The following is a 20,631-nucleotide window of genomic DNA, read 5'->3' on the forward strand; positions in this document are numbered from 1 at the left end:
GGATTATCAGATAAACATAGACATACAATTATATATATATATCAATTAGCCTCTTAACCTAGACACAAGACAGTTAAAGCTTATGGCCTCAACTCACTGCTGAATTGATAATATCCAGGCACTCCTCATAAATTATAAATATAAATTAAACTTACTAAAATTAAAACCCTGTTTTTCACAAGATGTGTTCATCTTGAATTCTAGATTAATGAGAAAGGTATCTAATTCTCATTAACCTTTAAATGTGAAATGTTAAATTTTCTAAATGGCAATTAATATACCGTATGATACATGAACCAAAAATGATTCGTACATTATAGGTCATACAGAACACTGGCCACTATTAAAAAAAAAAAAAGAAGAAGAAGATGCAAAAAGTATGTGCCAAACTTTTTAATTAACATGAAAAAGAGCACTGTTTTCAACGTATAAAAAATTAAGTAAGTAGAAATTGGTTGAAAAATAGTATGACTACGACAGTTCAAGTATGAGTTGTAAAAGGGAAAGAAAAGCAATTATGGGCATTTCATAACTAAGATCAAAATGACAAAGCAGGAAATGGGGAGGTCAGTTGAAATTTTGAAATGTGCCCCAATATTTCCAAGAAATTCTCTTTCCAGCCATCATTCCCAGAAGGGTCTTGGCCACAAATTCTGTTAGCTCTTCACAGGCTCGATGGGACCACTTAGTTGGTAGTTAGCACCAAGCTGTGCTGTCCAACACAGGAGCCGTATGCGTCCAGCCACATGTGGCTATCAAGCACTTGAAACATGCCCAGTTCAAAATGAAATGCGCTGCAAGTGTAAAAATGCACAGCCAATTTCAAAGACTTAGCACAAAATTGTAAAATATCTCACTAATAATCTTTAAATTGATTACATGTTAAAGTGATAATTGTGTGGATATATTAAGTTAAATATACTATAAGAAGTAGTTTCTCATGTTTCTTTTTCCTATTTTAGTGTGACAACCAGAAACTTTAAGTTACACATGTGGCTTGCATATGTGGCTTATAATATATTTCTATCTGACAGTACCAAATTAGAGAATAAGGCACAAAAAATGAATCCCATTAAAATATAATTACTAAATGCTGACCTAAGGAGTTGGGAGACAAGAAAGACACAGCTTAAGAAAGCAAAAGAAAGAGCTGCACCAAATTGAAAAGATAAAATGTGAGAAATATGGAAATCATCAGTAATGTAGATAGTAAAATGTTCTCCCTTTTGTTGTTGAATACAGTTGACACACAATGTTAAAACGTTCTTTTTAGTTGCACTTTGCTAACCAGCCATTATCCAATTGAGAATTGATTTTTTCCACTTACATCATTTCCAACTTCTTTTCCTAAAAATTCTCAAATCTTTCTGATTTTCAAATAACTATTTTCTTAATGAGCAATAAATAGGCCACTTGAGTGAATTATCTAAAAATATCTTTAGTAGGGCTTCCAGAAGTTCCTCAAATAAAATTCCTTCCTAACAACGACATAGAAAGGAACATTAAATGCAACCTCATCCGCATATTACTTCACAGAAGCCACTCTGAACAGCCTCTACATTGACACAGCATCAGTTAGATAAAAAGAACAGCAAGTTTCTGTCACTTTTCTAAGCAGGCCATCCATTTTGGAGCCTCTTTGTTTTCCTTAATCTTAATTTTTTTATACCTGCAGTCCTGAAGTCGAAAACCAAACACAATAGAAAGTTATTGAAAATATCAGTGTTGTCAAGAAACAGCTCTACTTTCCCACAACCTCTAAAAAAGCACAACCCACTCTCAAACCCCCACAGCTGCCCCATGCATGTCTTTTCTCCCTTAACCCCATCAGGGGGCATTTTTTATTGAAAAAAAAAAAAAAAGATGTCTGTTATGGTATTACCCGATTTATCTTGCAGAGCAATAACTCTAGTTTGTCAGGTCTTGAATCATACTTGAGGGAACACAGAAGCTCTCATTGGGTTAATATAGAGAAATAACTTTTTCAATAAATACTGAGAAATTAGGGCATCAAGGGCACACAACAAAAAAGAATAAACTGAGGTTGAAATAAGCAAAGGTCCTTCATTTTCCACAAAGCAGGGCCACAAGGAGCTGTTGTGACAGACCATGGGGCCACGACACCCATCTCCCAGCCCCTGACAGACTCTGCTCAGGTCTGATGCTAGAGGGAAGAAGGGAGGGACCCAAGCTGGGCTCCTCTGGCTCCCACTTGCTTCCTGGGTTGGAAACCTTGGCACAGATCCAAGCTAACTGCGCGGGGCTGGGCCTGAGCCATGTTCCTCCCGAAAACCAAACAGGGACAGCAGTCACCCTGGGCCACGCCAACACATCCTGGGTCCGGATCTCAGCTTGCCACCCATCCCCTAGGCGGTGTGTGGCTGCCACCTCACTTTGCCTGCACCGTCAGCCTAACGACTGCGCTCCCCACAAAACACACAGAGACGCAGAGCCGACACTGTTGGAGTCTTTTATTTCATGCTGTCACCGAGGTCGCAGCCCGGAGCCAGGTGGTAAACAGCCACGCGAGTAAGCGTGCCCGCGCTCCGGGGCTCCTGGGTACCACCAGGAGTCATCCTGTTCGTAGAGCTGGGTGCAGCTGTCGCCCCCTCCCGGACGGCCGGTCCTCTCGGAAGGCAGCACTGTAGGTGGCAGTGTGGACAGCACACCGCAGGGACAAGCGCAAGGAGACCACACAGCACTGTACGGAATGGATTAAACAGAATACGAAAGAGCTGGACCTGAGAGCCAGAAAATGGACAGACCTCAGGAGAAGGGGGCGTTTCTCTTAGAGGAGAGAAACCCCCGGAGAAAACACGAAGTACAGAAAAAACAGAGCAAGCAATAGTGGCAAGATTGATTTGTTTTTTTCCTTTCTAGAATTCTGCATTGTCACTGACAGAAGGGGGAGGAAGAGCAGTTTACCTTCTGCCTCAATGGAAGACAGCAGCAGGGCCGCGCCCAGGGCGGCAAGCGCTGGGGGAAGCCTGGTCCGCATGCTCGGCCTCCGAGCTCACAGCCGCATGAAGGGATCTGCGGGAGGAAGCAGTGACCGTATCAGAACCGGGTCCGGGCAGGCCCGGAACCAGGTTAGAACTGGAGCCTGGACCTGGGCCAGGACCCGACCAGATCTGCCTTAATAACCGCAGGGCCCAGCCTCGAATATAATGGGCCTATTGTGGAGCAGTGTAAGTCAAGTTCATCTACTGCAGTTTAATCATGGCACTAAGAGGGATTTCAAGTTTAAAGAGGGTCCTGTTTTCCTGGAGGTTGGTCCTGCTTAGCATCCCCGGGTGACTGCCTTACCAGGCCCCACATGACTTCATCCTGCCTTGGTGATGGCTAATTCAGAGGTCATTTTATCCCTGACTCAACTAAATGTCTCTTCCAGCTGGGGATTTTATTTGGCCTGCAGCTTTTTCCTAGCTGCTGAACTCTTTAGGTAACTGTACTTTAGTGGTCTCAAGGTAATTTGGAAAAGTATAATAAACCTCTTTTACTCTCTTTTTTTCTTCATTTTGTTCTGCCTACCAATATGCAGCTCTTTAAGGTCTGAAATGGATTATACAGAAATATGTAAGGCCCAACTGAAACCTGACCCTACTGCTAGCTGTGTTCTCTTCACATCTGATAAATCCTTTACCCAAAATGAGGAGATAACAATTCTAAGATATATAATTTTAAAAAACAGGCAATAGAAGAGACAACACACTCTCATCTGTTTTCCCAAGAGATTTTTAATAAAAATTCCCAATAATAATTAATATTTTCATTTAACTGTCCACTTAATCCAGAAGATTACGAGAATATATCCTCCACAGGAGAATACATTCTATTCTAATTTTTCCTGATTCTGTAACTAGGTTATTAATTTCTTAAACACAAAGAGTCTTATTCATCTTTCGTGATTCCCAGCACATAGTAGGTGCTTAACTATGTTAGCAGAAGGGAATCTTCTAAAATATTCTAAGGTCCAATCCACAGACAAAAGCTACTAGCAATGAGCTGAATTGGGAAGTTGCCAGAGGCAAGACATAAAAAGAGAGTTGACTGGGAAGTACATAAGTTATTGTAAGGCAACAGGCAAGGCTGCTTGAGAAACGAAGTCCTGCTTGGGAATCCAAAAATGAGCCAAAGGTCAAGCCCTCTTTGAGAAAAGAAACTGACAAGCTCCAACCATGCCCTTCCAAATTATTGGCACAATGTATTAGGGCATCTTTCCTCGGCCTGAGTGTAAATTGCGTTTTAAATGTCTGATGAGCAGGCGTGCCAAATTGCCCAGAGCTCCTTTTTATGAGGCCAAGATTAAAATGTTGGCGCCGCTCAGAAGATTCAAGGACTCCAGCAATTTCTTTCTCCCTAATTAACAGCTGTTTGACATTTCTAACCCTCTTCAACCATCGGTGAAAAGCAGGAGGTGAGGCTAGCCCATTGTTCCCATCAGCTGGCCTTAACTTTGCTACAATAATTTCCAATTCAGTTGGCAGTCGTGCTCGCGAAGAGTTAAAGGCTGATTGACAACCCAACCATCAAAAAGCTGCGTTCAGACTTTTTTTTTTTAATTCCTGAACTCTTCACACACACAAAAAAACCCTGAGAAGTGGAAGCGCTTTTGTCTGGGTCGAGAGCGCCACCTATTGGCTGCCTGACTCAGCGGCAAGAATGAATCACGTCGCGTCGGGATATCGGAACGTACAGTCAGTTCTACCAGCCCGCCAGGCATTCCGTCCATATGTTTAAAAAAAAGTTTTCTCTCCTTTTAGCCAAAACATTTACGTGAACGCTAAGGTCGGTGCTTCATTGAGCGTCCTCAGACATAAATGTCTGAAAGCGGCCGCCCCTACGTGTCCGCAAGGATTCCCTCACTTCACCCTCATGAATGAAAATGAGTCAGTTGCGGAGGAGCGGGTGCGGGGAGAGGGGAGGGGGAGGGGGTAGGTCTTAAGAAACTGGTCTCCTTCCACCCACTGCCCCCCTCCCACTCTCCTGGAAAAGACCAATTCTTTAACTCCTGAGTGCAGTTAAAAAAGAAAATTACACCTCCCCTCACCCACGGGGTTCCTCCAGATCCGTGCGCGTCACCTACCTCCTCTTTGACCCACTGCGACCTTGACATTAGTTAGCCAAGGGCGAGTTTAGCGCTCCTTTCCTTTCTTGCTCCATCCTTCCCCAGTACTCCTGCATACTTTAGGTTACGTAGTCCGCGCTGCGGCGGGAGGGGGACAGAAAGGGGGTCCTGGAACGCCCCGCAAGGGTCACCCGAAGGTGCCCAAGGACCCTCGATTTGGGGTACCTCTTTTGCTCCCTGTCTTCGCGTCTCCGCTCCATAAATGAACCCGGCGCCCCACGCTCTCTGATCTTTATACACTATCTAGGATTTGCGACGGAAACTACTTCGAAGGTTCCACGGACCCCTCGACCAAGGCACTCGGGAAGAGGTCGGGAAGGGCGAGCTTTCTCGAGAAGTTGAGGAAGTCGGCCAAGGCTGCGTCTCCTAGAGCCGGATTAACCCACCATCATCGCAGATGCTTTGAAAAGCCGAGGAGCCAAAACACTCGACGAGGAATCTCTCAAGATGCCACACACGCCCGCGCAGCTTCGACGAGCTGCAGAGCACTCAGCCGGCCCGCCAAAGAATTCCGCGCCGTGCGTCACTAAAATACCTTCCCAGCGGCGCGGCTGCACCACCGCACCCCGGGAAAGCTCCGACCAAGAGGCAGCGAGCGGCCGGTGGCCCCAGAACCTGGGCCGCCCTTCCTGGAAGTCGACAGCATCTATAGATGAAATCTCTCTACGAGCAGAAACGCGGAACAGGGTGCTTCACGCACACACGGCCGCCCTGCATCAACTCGTAGGAGAAGCTACAACTCTTTGTCCCGCAAAGATAAAATGAATCACAGAACCCCAGGGCACCCGGCAAATCCCAGGCACTGCTCCACTCTGACCAGTCCAAACGGGTCTCGCGCGCGGTCCCTAGGGACTTAGGGCAGCGCAAGGAACGGGCTAGAAACAAGGTTCCCTAGTTATCTTTGTGAGGGACGGGGTAAGGGGAAAGGGCTAGAAGCCGGACTAACCTGGGGCGGTGGTGTCCGAGGTAGCGGCGGCGACAGCGGCTTCCCGGCGTCGTAGAAGGCTGCGCTCGGCGTGACCCTCCGCACGCCCAGGCAATTGGCGCCGCGCTCCAGGAGCACCTGGCGGCTGCCGGGAGGCGGGCAGCGGCAAGGCCACCAAGGTTGTGAAGTGTTGGAGTGTCCCGGCGGGAGCCGCAGGCGCCGCCGGACGGGCGGAGACTGCCCGGGACCGCAGCTGCCCGCGCGCGGACGCGTCTGCGACGGCTCGCCTTGGTCGAGTGGGAAGAGGCTCCGCGCCGCGGGCTACTTAATAGAGGGCTGTTCCCGGCTCTCAGTTTACTCGGTTACGAAACGCCTGAGAAGGTGGACGGCTGCCACGGGGTGATGTATGCTCCTCCGGCGGTGAAGGAGGTCTACTTTTGGGAACGTGTGCATACTTCCAGCATTCCTTCGGCGTGAGGTGGCGATCCCCGTAGTAGCAATGCCCCGCCGGGAAGGGGGGGGGGGAATACAGGGAGCGGGGGAAGAGGGAGGAAGCGGGGAGGGGGACAGCCGCAGCCGGGTTCCCTGCCAAGGGAAGCCGCGCACTCTTCTGCTTGGGGCGGGCTGGGGAGCTCGGGTTTCCCTATCCTTGCGATTTTCTTTAATGAATTTATTTTCCTAAATTAAGAACAATGGGAGGGAGGGAAGCGACTCTTAGTTTCAGAACTGCAAGAATGTGTGACCGACCCCACCCCACCCTAGTCCCATCCCCCATCATCACCACCTACACTTCCCTCCCCCTCCGTCCTGGGTGCACTTAAAACCGATTTACAGGGTTTCCATTAACTAACTGTCTGTGCACGCGGCGCGCCTTCTGTCTTTTTCAATCTCTGAGCGGCCGATTGGAAACCCGTACAGCCGCCCTCGCGGGGCTCAGCGACGGGATGGCTTTCCCAGTCCTGTCTTACTTCGCTAATGCTTCGGGACGGAACTAAGAGGCTTAATTTGAGCCAAGACAGAGGGCAAGGGACGCAATGAAACCTTGGGGTCCTCAGCACAAGAAGCCGCTAGGGAACAAGTTGCAATCACGTTGGAAATTTGGCATCCGGACCACAGCATAACCTGGCCCCCAGCGGAGGCTTTGGACCAGAAACTCTGCCTTCCAACCCCGCGGGGTCGAGACGAATGAAAGTAAATTTCCCCCAACTACCAAAGAGATGGACGCCAAATGAGAGCTGACGTTCTGCCAGCATCTTCCCCTTTTTACCGCCCCCTCCCCCCAATCGGCTCCACCCCCTTGGCCTAGAGCAGGAAACCTGGCACTCAGGGTTGCCAAATTGTACTAGATGCACGGGAGGAAGCGCGGGGCTCTAACACTGTAGCATCAGAAAAACGCTCCAGGAGAGGTTCAGATTACACACGTCTGTGCCCTGGTCACAAGCTCTGCACTTTTGGCCTTTTGAAGCCCAGAGGTTAACCCTGAAAGGGTGAGCACCCTGGATGGGGGAGGGGGCCCGGAGGGGAACGCGGGAGCTATGCCCCTGGAATTGACCGCCAGCAATAGTAAAAGGGGAGGTCTTGTCGCCAATGTAAACCTCTCTTCCCTATTTGACTGACGTTTGCAAATCTGGCCTTCCGTCCAACAGGCGTGATAGCCTCTGAACTTGCCTTTAGAATGACAAGAACTTGCAGAGCGCCCCCCTCCATTCCGCCCCACTCACAGCTGCCTCCAGCTAAAGCCAGAGGAAGCCAGAGAGAAGGTTGGAGGGAAAGAATGGAGAAAAATGGGAATCTCCACCTCTGCACATTCTCTGAGTACACACGGCCCACTCGAAAACCCGCTGGGCAACTGTCACAAAGAGCCCACACACGCGCACAGTGCCCAGGCGTTTTCCCCCTTCAAACTCTCACAACCCGGGTGTCCGGCGCAAACCCCTAGGGCAGAAGCGCGTCCTGGACGTGAATGACCCGACGTGCACTACGCGGAACGGGGTCATCAGCTGAGTACCAGTGAGCTCTTATACCAAGCCGGTGGAGAGCGGTCCTTCGCTCGCTGGCCAGCCCTCTACCAGCACCCTCACTCAAATTCCTTCTTACAGACGCAAGTGGGCTGGTGGCAGACACAAGGACAGAGCCAAGAGGCAGATAAGTCCCGGCAGCCGCAGGCCGGTCACCCAGTCGCGCTGCGCTGCTCGCAGCGGACACCCTGGCCCGCACAGGGACTTAGAACCGCCAGGGACGCCCCTTGGGAAACCGACACCCACTGTCTAGAAAAGGAAAGCTGCCGCCTCGCTGGCCTGCCAAGGCTGGCTGGGGTTTGCATTTCGCTCAGGTGTGTGTGTGTGTGTGTGTGTGTGTGTGTGTGTGTGTGTGTGTAGGCGCGCTTTTCTTTCTTTATGTACTTTTTGTTGTGTTTAATTTGTGATGGCAAAGTTGTACACCGGGGAGCAGTGTAACTCTGGTTTTACTGATTTTATTTTTTTTAATTGTTATTTAAATGTTAGTTAAATACAGTGCAATATTGGTTTCAAGAGTAGAATTCAGTGATTCATCATTTACATACAACACCCAGGGCTCATCCCAACAAGGGTCCTCCTTAATACCCATCACCCATCTAGCCCATCCCTCACCCACCTCCCTCCATCAGCCCTCAGTTTGTTCTCTATTATTAATAGTCTCTTATGGTTTGTTTCTCTCTCTTAAAAGAGTTCTTCCCAGTTGATTTGGCTCAGAGCTGCAAATGCAGAGTTGAACAGTCAGTCACCTGCTGGGGAGCCAAGGGCTGCCTTTTCCAGAGGCGGGAGCACGCCCCTCCCCTCCTCCCCCTCCCCCCGCAAAAGCACTCACATTGCACTGCTCTCCAACCCAAAGTGACATCCTGGGGACCCCTGTGGCCATCCTCTCTTGCTTAAGGCATTCTCATTAACAGACTTAGATTTAATGCATTTGAAAATAGTTACTGCAAAGGTCTGTCAGTAACAAACCACTGGCCGCAAACACCCTTGGTCCCTCAGAAAAAAGAATCTCTACGAAATACTTCCAAAATAGGTTGAGAGGAAAAAGAAGGAAGGAACACTGGTTCGGGGAGTACACAGACATACATCCACAAGCTAATCCAAAAACACCCATTTTCACGAGACAGGAGTGCAACTCAAGGTTATGCAAAGAGGCACCTCGGGAGGGACTTCCAGCAAGACACCTGCACGGTTTGGCCTCTGGAGGCCCTTCTGCAAGCTAGACTCCCAGTATGGTAAGGGGACAAATCGGTAAAAAAAAAAAACGTGTAAACCCTCTTCCAATCTGCCCCCTTTTGCAGAGCGTCCAGTTCTTGATGCCCCTTGGAATCCCTTAATGTTTGCAACAAATTGACATTTATCGAGTGAGGCAGAGATGGTTCAATTTATTCACTTTAGATGCTTTGTGTGTCTTTTATTCCTCAGGTTATACCCTGGGCTCACCCTTCCTCACTCTATCATCTGCTCGCCCACCTCTTCTCCCTTCGACTCCTGGGCTCCCGGAGGTTCCAGAGCTTCAGATTCCTTGTCCGACAGCGCGATCTAGCGGTGAGCACGAGCACTGGCGTCGGAGGTCAAAGTTCCAGAATGGAGAGCCAGAAGTTGAGTTGCAGGTGAGTTTTTGAAAAATGTGTCATTCATCCATCTGATTCCCAGAAATGTCTGAGAGGCGACAACATGGGAGAACAAGTGAGGAGGTGACATAAACTCTCTTTGTGTCCATTAACCAACCGCCTATAGAAATTCTTGCCCCAAGGCTGCTGCAAGGTTCTGGTCAGGGATAAACTTAAAATGTGTGAATTTCAGGAAGGAGTTCAGATTACAGGGTCGTCCCTAATTTATAAACAGGCAAAAGCAGCCTCCTCATTGATTTTCTTGGCGTTAACCTAACCAGCACTCCTGCTATAGGTGAAGGTGTTTCCACTGCAAGTTCTTGCTGATGTACCTCTAGGGGAAGGAAAGAAAAACCCAGGCTGAATGTGCACAGTTGGTCCAGTTCTTGGGGCTGTGTGTGGGCTGTACCCAGAGTGGACTTCAAGGGTCTTGGGAGAAGAAGCCCTTTGAGATAAGAGTGTGGAGAGAGGAGGTAGTATTCTGCCTACACTGATTCTCAGAGGCAGAGAGGCATTGTATCTGAACAGTCAAGAAGTCACATCAAAAACAGTGTGTCTGAATCCTCTCCTTTAGAACCCTGTGCACGAAGTCAAAATACAGTTGATGAGCACCTTCCATGTGTGTGCACAGTGACAAACTCAGAGCAGTGGATACAAAGACAATTCAGATGAGGCCTTGCCCTCAAAACTCTGTCAAGGAACACCCAGGACACCTGAAGGGATTTCACTGGCCCACTTACATCTCTTAAGAGATTATGGCTTCAAAATGTTTTAAAATTAAAAATGAGAAGCAGTAAGCAACTACCCTCTCTGTACTAGCAAAGCTAAAGAATCCAGGGACCAAAGACATCCCTACAGGAAGGGAGAAGGGGTATATTGTGTTCCTGCCTTCTTGACTTCTTCATAAAGAACTATTCCAGAGACGTCGCCAGGCTTGTGCGCACCTCATCCAGACCTCTCACTTGCCCTGAAACGATCTCTCCCTTTCGGCGTGTGAGCAGCTGTGGAGCAGAAAACAGTAATTGCATCACATTTATCCTCCCACCCGAGGTGGCAAGTTCAACTTCTTGTGACCTCAACCAATGTGGTTGCCTGGAAGGCTATGAAGCTTAAAACAAAAAATTTGCATCCAAATACAACATCTTCCTAGGATGAACCATTCAGATTTGATAAAAGCCAAATGCTGATGGGAGTCGATTGTTCAGTTAGCTCTGACCTCCTTGAGCAACTATGAAAGATAAAAGGAAACACATTCACTTAAGAGTGAAGAAAGCAGCCCTTTGTGACTTCATTTCTATAAGATTCAATACTGTTTCAGTCATCCTTACCGCCTCGGGACTCAGAATCTATTTATTTGGTAACTATCAAAGTAGCAGCAGGTCCAGAATTCCTAATCAGAACACCGCTCTGTGTGTGGACAGTTGGTAAGTGTATACTGACATAAATTTGAAGGTTGCTGGAAAATGTGAAAAGTCATTAGGAACTCATTTTTCAGGATTTGGTCATGGCCTTCAAACTGATTACGGAGTACACTGAAATGCAGTAGTGATGAAATCATAGTCAGAAGAGGTTTTATTGGTCCCAGTTGGAGCTCCTGTGTAGGATAAGTGTAACCAGACCAAGGTTTCATTTGATAAAGCATTTTTATACACTTACTACTTCATTCAGCTACATTTAAGAAGCACAGATACCCAGGTATTCAAGGCAGACAGAATTCCAGACTTTGGAAATGTTCCTAAATCCAATATGGAGTGGAATGCGCCCTCTGGTGGAAAAGAGGGAAAGGATGGCCATTATGTGAGTAGACTCCTTTAATCGTTTTGATCTGGATCATTCATTCAGCAAACATTCATGATGTTCACTAGAAACTGTGAGGAATTTTTTTAAAAAAGCAAATCAAAAGAGGTCCTGTCCATAAAAAGCATAAATGTAGTAACAAAGACCAAAGTCAAAAGACTCAAGAGTAAGTCTGGAGACAGTGTATAATTGGAAACTGACAGACCAGTATAAAAAATCATTGGGGGGCGGAGGGGAATCATGATATACAGAAACAAGACAAAAGACATTGCAGGAAGCAATCAGTTCAACCCATGATTCAGAACATTCTGCATAAAAAAAGCAATTTCTCCACAAACCAGTTTCTCCATAAATCAGTCTCTCCAAAACCCCATGACAAGAAAAAAGGGGGGAAAGAGTAGATTGTTATGAAAAAATATTTAAGAGCCATAGCAACCAAATAATAACAATAACAATAATAGTCGTCAAGAACTATTTTAGGATCTGAAATTGTATCCTACTTGCAAGCTAACAAGTTAACATACTACAGATTCACAGGATGCTGGCAGAACACACGAGGAACCAGAGACAAAGGACTATGTTACTGACAGCAATACCAGTAGCCAGAGTATCATTATTTGCCCTGGTTCTCCAGGCCCCAGTTCCCACGGGGTAATGCGAAGAAGACCCAGTGACCCTTGCAAACACAGTGGGTTGCACTGAGGAAACTGAACTGAGCTTGGGGAACCCATGTCTTTTCTAAGGGCAGTCAGCCTGCCTGACTTTTGCCCTGAAAGGAGGCATTATCTTTGTTACACTAGACAGTAAACAAACTTGCCCTTTGCTCTGGAGGGAGAAATTACCTTTGGTTCTTAGGCCGCTAGTATACAAACTCCCTGGAAACAATCCTCTAAAATAAAAGCATTTGGTGCCTCTGCAGAAACAGGAGAGATCCACTGGAGAGGTGTCTCCCAACAATAAGAATCGTTGCAAGTTTGTGCAAGGGAGAAAGCAGTGTATGCTGAAGTGGTCCCTAAAGAATTTCTGGAGGAGGAAGATTTTAAAGGACTAGCAGTTAACATTCCAAGCACAAGATTCAAAACGAGAAGTTGAAAAAAATAGCAAAGAGAAAAGAAATGTCCTGGGCAATAAATAAAGCAGAGTTGTTTCAGCAGAAACTTTGTGAACACGATGGAATAGTATTGGAGTTTGGAAGTAGCTGAGATTCTGGAATTTAATCCTTTAAATATAATCATTACTGTGCAAATAATTGACAGGGCGTATCCCAGTCATTGCGCAAAGCATTTTACATACATCAGTCCATGACATTTAATTCTTATCTCTATGCTAGAGAGAAGGAATTGAGGCTCAGAGAAGTCAGGTGATTTACCTGTTAATTTTGGAACCCAGATCTGAGCTCGGCTTTCTGATACCTAAGCTCATGGTCTTTCTGGTATATTAAAACCACAGAAGAATGATAAAAATCTTGTTGCAAAAAGCCTAATCTGACAATCAGGCTCACAGTAACTTCTTAGGAAGACAGCCTACAAGCAAGGAGACTGGGGGGGGGGGGGGGCGGTGCCTGGATGACTCAGTAGGTTAAGTGTCCAACTTCAGCTCAGGCCATGATCTCAAGGTCCATGAGTTCAAGCCCCGCTTTGGGCTCTGTGCTGACAGCTCAGAGCCTGGAGCCTGCTTTGGATTCTGTGTCTCTCTCTGTCCCTCCTCCATTTGTGCTTTCTGTCTCTCTCTAAGTAAGTAAATAACCTTTAAAAAATAAATAAAAATAAAGGGAGACGGGGTGAGGGGTGGGCCAGAATCCAGGTAAGAGACTCAGAGGGTCTATCTTGTGGCACTCACAACAGTGGCATGCAAAGAGGAAAATGACTGGTGTTAGGAAGTCATGATGGGAAAATATCTTAACGATGATTGAGCAAAGTCAGATGGCTGAATGACATGCCAGGGACACACAGAGAGAGAGAGAGAGAGAGAGAGAATCCCAAGCAGGCTCTGAGCTGTCAGTGCAGAGCCCGATGCAGGGCTCGATCTCACGAACCGAACTGCGAGATCATGACCCGAGACGAAATCAAGAATTGGTCACTTAACCATTGGAGCCACCCAGATGCCCCTCTATACAGATTTTTTTTTTTTTAATTTTTATTTATTTTTGGGACAGAGAGAGACAGAGCATGAACAGGGGAGGGGCAGAGAGAGGGAGAGACACAGAATCGGAAACAGGCTCCAGGCTCTGAGCCATCAGCCCAGAGCCCGACGCGGGGCTCAAACTCCCGGACCGCGAGATCGTGACCTGGCTGAAGCCGGACGCTTAACTGACTGCGCCACCCAGGCGCCCCTATACAGATTTTTTAAGAGAAAGAGATGTATCCTTCCTCCCCATCCCCACCCCCCACCCAGAATTTTGCAAAGTGTGAAAACCTACTGAAGAGGTCACATTTGCACTGTGTGACAGGCAGTTATTCAAAGGGAAAAGGATGGCATTGTTGTTCCTTGGCTCTCCTGAAAGCTTGGCCATGGGTGGCTGAATACATAACACTGCATGTGATACAAAAAGCATCTGGGAAATGCTTAAACAATTTTCTCCATCCTCCCCCTGTCTAATGCTGCCCGGGTGCTGGACTCATCAGGCTGAAAGTACATTAAATCCTCACTCAGTGTTTAAATTGAGAAAATCATTTCAAACTTTCACACATGGTCTAGTTTTTGTTTTTTTTTTTTTAAGTGTAGTTTTATTTATTGAATGGCTTCTTTTCTTAGATTTTTGGTTTTTTCCTGGTAGCAATAGCTTTGAACAAAACCACTAACTGCCCCCAAAATAAAAGCTTCTGTTCTCTGATGTCAGGAACACTTAAGGCCATGCTCACCACATAAGTGTAAGAAACCAAGTATTGAGGTTGTGTTTTTATTAGCACTCTTTTGAAATGAAGTCTTGTGCCTTTGCTATTTTTATTATTACCTATGAAAATGAAGTTGAAATGTCTGGTCTTGCATTTTCTAGCAGTGCCTGATGCTCATTCCCATTTCTACACTGGAACTAAGGTGAGGATTGCAGCAAATAAATAATGGGCTTTCACAATATGGCCATTGTCTGAGCTCTGTGATTGGCTCAGTGATATTCCTCCCACTTCTGTCCTACTGGAAAGCCACCATGTGCCTTGAGGTGACCTAAGCTTAGTAGACCTAAGCTAATGGGACTCAAGCCTACCTGCACAAAATAATCACTCAGGGAGCCTGGAAAACTTCTCTACTGATGTCTGAGCACCACCCTTAGACCAGTTATATCTGTTCTCCAAGGCAAGCCTGGGCATCTCTACATTTTTGAAGCTACCTTGATAATTCTGATGGTCTGTGAGGGTTGACCCATGCTTATCTAAGCCAAGCCCCCTTTGCTATTCATGAAGTCTGTGCTGAGAAAAGCCGAGAACCCACCTGCCACCTGGAGGGCTAAGGGGAGCCATCTAGAACTGGCAGGTCAGGAGGACCAATCACCTGGAGAGCTGGTCCCCAAATCAGTGTATTCCAAGGGAGTGTTTAAATTTGGGTTCGGTGTTGCCAGCCAGTTGTTAGAAAATTATTTTGAGGAAACCCCTAAACCAAAGAAAGGTTGATTGGCCAGGGTCAGAGAGCTGGCAGTGGGGCAGTCAGACTCAGACCCGCCCGCACCTGCTTCCCAGGCTTCCACCGCCCCCACTCCCATGTTACACCTGGAAGGAGTCTGTTCATTGTTGTCATTGTCTTTAAAGTTTCAGTCAGAAAAAACATGGTCAAATTTCATTGCCAAAGGACACTTAAGATGCTATTTCTTGTTCTTACTAATGTTGACATTAAAATATATATCCAAAGATGAGGACAGAATTTGCTTTTATTTCTTCTAATGTAAATACTGTAATTTTTTTTTACTGTATGTACTTTCAGTAGATGAGTTGAATACTTTTTTTAAAAGGTTTATTTATTTATGAGAGAGAGAGAGAAAGCACAAGCAGGGGAGGGACAGCGAGAGAGAGACAGAGGATCTGAAGCAGGCTCCATGCGTGGAGGAGTGCTGACAGCAGTGAGATCAATGTGGGGCTCAAACTCACGAACCATGAGATCATGACCTGAGCCGAAGTTGGACACTCAACCAACTGAGTCACCCAGATGCCCCATGAACACTTTTAGAGACAGAAATGAGATTATATGGTAGCCTCATCTATCTAATGATGATAGAAATTATCACAGAATGATAATAGAACTCTGATGTTTCTATTATTATGGAAGAAAGAGAGAAAAGGAAACGGGGGACAACTAGCTGACTCTATGACCAAAAGGGATCTTAGAAATCATGTAACCCACTGCACCATTTCACATTTATAAAACCTGAGAACCAGAGCAGTTCAGGAGCTTGCTCAATAGTACATTTCTATCATTGGTGCCAGGACTAGAACCCAGGTGCCAACTGCTTAGATTGGTCTTCTTGCCATTATTCTGGGTACTGTATTCTTGAGCATGTCATTAATTTAGCAAAACATGTTGGGACTCATTGCCTCACTACCTCAAGAATGGGGTTGGACTAGAGCAGTGGAAGCTTGCTGCCTGTCACAACATACCTGCATCTGAAATCTTTTAAAGTTAAAGCAAAACAAAATTGCCACAAATAGGTAACGATATACGCATCTAGATGTGCCTGGCCCACCCAGCACTTACCGGTACAGCTGACAGAGCTGCTAATAAGGAGACCAGATGTCTGGGAGCAGTTGCCATGTGTTCTGAGTGAAGGTGGAAGGACAGACCCAGCACAGCAGACTTGTGTCCTACGACAGGCAGTGACTGCTTCCTTCCTGAGACCATCTTTGGGAATCCATAAGAACAGTGCCACACCCACTTTAATCTCTCATCTCCTAAAAGTGCCCACAACTGGCACTCTACTGCATCAAAAAAGTTCTGCTGCTAGCAACAGGGAACAGAAGTAACAGGGATTAAAACACTCATGGAAGTCAGGAGGTAGACAATCCACATCTGAGATGGTGGACTTGTTCCATGAAGTCCACCGAAGCCCAGGCTTCTGTCATCTTATCAGTCCACAGATGAGGCTTCTGTTTCAAGATACCACACGGTCTAAGATGGCTGTTTTGGCTTCAGTCATGACACAGAAATTTTAGCCAAAAGGAAAAAGCAAAGGACCAAAAAAAAAAAAAAAAGTGGGGGAAAGAGGTCAGACAGTAATCTCTGTCGTCTTCAGAGGAAGATTCCCACAGGCTGCTCTTAGATGATTGTGATTATATTTCTTTGGTCAGAACTTAGTCACATGGCCACATCTAGCTACAAAGGAGGCTTGACAATGTAGTTTATTCTGGCCACCCAGGCGCCCATCTTAAACTCTGAGGTTCCATTATGATGGAAGAAAGAGAGAAACAATAATGGGGGGCGACCAGCAGACTGTACGACCAAAAGGGCCCTTAGAATTCAGCAGACTCTACCACTGAGAAATAGTAATCCAGTGGTAAACATCCACCTTCTGTGGACATCTGGGCTGGACTGGGCACTTGGTAGCTAAAAAGTAAGCTAAGCCAATCCCTCTCCAAGGTGCCAAATAGTCCTGGTTACTGACATCAGATTTAATAAGACCTTAATCAGAATTTTGACTCATTCCACTCAGTCTGGAGAACTGGCTGCCAAGAACAGAGGAATCTCCTTTGTGCTATTGTCTTCAGAAATTCCTTAACTCCTGTTAACTTCTGGCCCTCACACTTAGCATAATTTTGAGATTGGCTTCACTTGAAAGCAAAACCATCCTGTGAGCTAGACAGCGTATGGAAACAGCAGGTCCCCAGAGAACAAAGGGGCCATGGAATCATCAGTGATGACATCATTGCATAGACATGTGTTTTCCCTAGCGAGTCATTGACTCCGTTAAAACTTCATCTTTCCTATCGTAGAGGGCATTGCAAGGATTACATGACATCTTTTTTATAAATAAACATTATGCTGGAACACAAAAAAAAAGGCAAAAACAAGTGGAGTTATAAATAGAAAGGGAATATAGGAAAATTTCCAGGAAAACGTAGGCGTTTTATAAATGACTATGACTGAACTTCTCCTGTGAAAAGATGCTTGTGTTAGAGACAACGGAAGAGTCACAGAAGGATGCTTTCACCTCCTCAGATATTAAGAAGGCTCCTAGCATCTCAGATCAATTTGATGTAATTTGAGTATTCTTTGTCATGTCACACTAGTTGAAACTGAAAGGCACATCTCAGTCACATCTAAAACCTCACAATTTTAGGGGTGCCTGAGTGGCTTAGTTGGTTAAACATCAGACTTCAGCTCAGGTTATGATCTCACGGTTTGTGGTTCGAGCCCTGACTCGGGTTCTGTGCTAACAGCTTAGAGCCTCGAGCCTGCTTCGGATTCTGTGTCTTCCTCTCTCTCTCTCTACGCCTCCCCCCTTGTCCTCTGTCTCTCTCTCACACTCGAAAATAAATAAACATTTAAAAAATCCTTCAAAACCTCACGATTTTGGGGGCGCCTGGGTGGCTCAGCCAGTTAAGCATGCGACTTCAGCTCAGGTCATGATCTCATGGTTCGTGGGTTCAAGCCCTCCATAGGGCTCTGTGCTGACAGTTCAGAGCCTGGAGCCTGCTTCAGATTCTGTGTCTCCCTCTCTCTCTGCCCCTCCCCAGCTCAAGCTCTATCTGTCTCTCTCTTAAAAATAAAGAAACATTAAAAAATTTTTTAAAAACTCACAATTTTGTTCTCTGGGTCTGAGGTGGACTTAGTGCGAAGAAATTTATGAATGTACCACCGACTACTACTGTAAAGCATGTGGGATGCTCTAAAGGGGCAGGAAAAGAGGTTAAATGAATCAGAGAGAGGGGACCATTGATGTGGTAGTTATAGAATGAAAGTCAAAAGAAGGTTCTACAGAAGAGAATTCAGGGGGGAAAGCAGTTTTTAAAATTGGCCATTTAAAAGACATTGATGAAGTATATATTTGCACTTACCAGTACATCTCAATGCAATGCCCACAACAAACACTTGAGGCAGATGGAGTTACTCATATTTCCGCAGCATCTAGATGGAAGAGAAAAAAAAAAAAAAATCTGGTGTTTAAATCAAAGGTTACAGGATTTGCTTAAAGCCACGTGACTAGAAAGCGGCTCGGCTGGTCCTCAAACCCCAATCTGCTGCCATAGCTGGCAGAGAAATAAAATGGATGTCTTGCTCCGGTCTCCTGTCAGCCTGGTTGTTGGCCATTTGCTGTGTGGCTCCCTCATCTCGGAACTCTACTCTTCCCAGCCTTCGCTCATCCCTAGACTCAGATTCTCCATACTCGGCATGGCTCTCCCACCCCACTCAGAGCCAGGGCTTTGGAAACTGGTCCTGACAAATTTTGATGAAGTGATCCTATCAGATCAGCTTCCTGAGGACTTCGAGTTCTAACAAAGTATTGGGGGGACAATGACACTGCAAGGAAGGAATTTCAAGTATCGCTAACTAAAACAGTGGAGGAATTATTTAGGAGGAATGGGCCTTATTCAATATCTTTCTACTCTGGCAACCAAAAAAACCCCCAGATCTCAGCACCTCTATCCATTTACTTTTACATATTTTTTAAGTAACTTAGCAATATGTGACAACTATAAAACTAGAAATCTAGCGTACTTATTATATTTGTTGTAAAAGCACTGACGAACTGAAAACCACGTATGCTGCTGGTAGCAGTATATATTGGCACCATTGCTTTGCAAATGGTTAGTATTTTATTATAAGATTAAACACACGCTTACCATACAGCCCAGAAATCTCAATCATACGTACTTTCCCAAGAGAAATGAAAATCTGTGTCCACATAAAGATCTACATGTGAATCGTTTTAGCACCATCCTCCCCAAGAGTTAAAAACTGGAAACAACCATAACTTCCACCAAGTGGATACACTTATTTAGACCGTGCATAAGATGGGTACTGCTTAGACACGAAAAGGAATAATCTGCTGATGTATGCAACATGGGCAGATCTCAAACACATCATGTCCAGTGAAAAGAGTCAAACTCAAAGGAGTATAAACAAATCTTGGAGATATTGTGGGTTTGGTTCCAGATGACCACAATAAAGTGAATATCATAATAAAGTGAGTCAAATGAATTTTTTGGCTTTCCAACATGCATAAAAATTACCTTTACACTACACTGTAGTCTAATAAGTGTGCAAAGGCATTATATATAAAAAAACAATGTACATGCCCTAATTTAAAAATCCTCTGTTGCTAAAAAATGTTAACGATCATCTGAGCTTTCAGCGAGTCCTAATCCTTTCACTGATAGAAAGTCTTGCCTCAGTGTTGGTGGCAACTGACTGACCAAGGTGGTGCTTCCTGAAGGTGGGGGCAGCTGGGGCAATTTCTTAAAATAAGGCAACAGTGAAAATTGCCACATCAAATGACTCTTCATTTGAAAACTTCAAGGCCATTATATGGTTATTAAGTGGCCTAATTTCAATATTGTGTCTCAGGGAATAGGAGGCCCACAGAGAGGTAGAGACAGGGGGTCAGTGGAGCAGTGAGAACACACAATTTGTCAAGTAGGCTCACTGTCTTATACAGGCACAATTTGTGGCACCCCAAAACAAATACGATAGTAATACCAAAGATCTTTGACCACGTAACAAACATAATAATAATGATAAAGTTTGAAATATTGCAGGAATTACCAAAATGTGACACAGGGTCAGGAAGTGAACAAATGCTATGGAAAAGCGATGCTGATAGACTTGTTAGATGCTGAACTGCCACAGACCTTCGATCTGTAAAAATACATGATTTGTGAAGGAGAATACATCAAAGTGTAATAAAATGAGGTATGCCTGCACATGATGCATAAGATTCCATTTGTACTGGCAGCATAGCACTAACAAAACTGTGCAGACAAAAATCAGAGCAGTGGTTTCCAGGGGCTGGACATGGGGTAAGGGAATGACTGCAGAAGAGCAAACAGAACTTTCAAGGGTGATGGAAACGTTCCACATCATAATCGTGGTGTGCTTACAAGACTGTATACATTTGGCAAAGTTCATTGATCTGTACAATTTTAAAATGTTAATTGTATTGCATGTGAATTACTCCTCAATAAATTTAACTTTAAAAGTATATGACGGGTGCCTGGGTGGCTCAGTTGAGCA

General features: G+C 45.6%; 1 protein-coding gene and 2 long non-coding RNA genes across 8 annotated transcripts in view; 1 reads left to right on the forward strand and 2 right to left on the reverse strand.

Moving 5' to 3' along the window:
• Positions 1-6,187, reverse strand: part of COL12A1 (collagen type XII alpha 1 chain) — a 116,247-nt gene extending 110,060 nt beyond the window's left edge. For 4 of the 5 annotated variants that reach the window (XM_040473972.1, XM_040473970.1, XM_040473968.1 and 1 more), the window contains exons 1-2: positions 6,075-6,187; positions 2,926-3,033 (exon numbers count right to left, since the gene is read on the reverse strand). In XM_040473972.1, the coding sequence (XP_040329906.1) occupies positions 2,926-2,998 (73 nt within the window). In that variant the 5' untranslated portion in view covers positions 2,999-3,033; positions 6,075-6,187. Of the gene's footprint in view, positions 1-2,925; positions 3,034-5,086; positions 5,112-6,074 lie in introns of those variants that run through there. The other variant, XM_040473969.1, reaches the window with a different exon arrangement.
• A 74-nt stretch (positions 6,188-6,261) lies between these two features.
• LOC121029676 (uncharacterized) lies at positions 6,262-13,007 on the forward strand. 2 transcript variants are annotated; one of them, XR_005789833.1, is made up of 4 exons: positions 6,262-6,531; positions 8,153-8,385; positions 9,494-9,681; positions 10,256-13,007. It is a non-coding gene; the product is annotated as an uncharacterized LOC121029676 (long non-coding RNA). The 2 variants fall into 2 exon arrangements; XR_005789832.1 differs by lacking the exon at positions 8,153-8,385.
• LOC121029677 (uncharacterized) lies at positions 9,434-16,284 on the reverse strand. Its single transcript, XR_005789834.1, has 2 exons — positions 16,159-16,284; positions 9,434-9,730 (listed from the first exon to the last, which is right to left on the reverse strand). It is a non-coding gene; the product is annotated as an uncharacterized LOC121029677 (long non-coding RNA).
• Positions 16,285-20,631: the final 4,347 nt, after the last annotated feature.

This window comes from Herpailurus yagouaroundi, unplaced genomic scaffold (assembly GCF_014898765.1).
Source record: "Herpailurus yagouaroundi ecotype Mexico unplaced genomic scaffold, PumYag 139, whole genome shotgun sequence".
Lineage (NCBI taxonomy): Eukaryota > Metazoa > Chordata > Mammalia > Carnivora > Felidae > Herpailurus > Herpailurus yagouaroundi.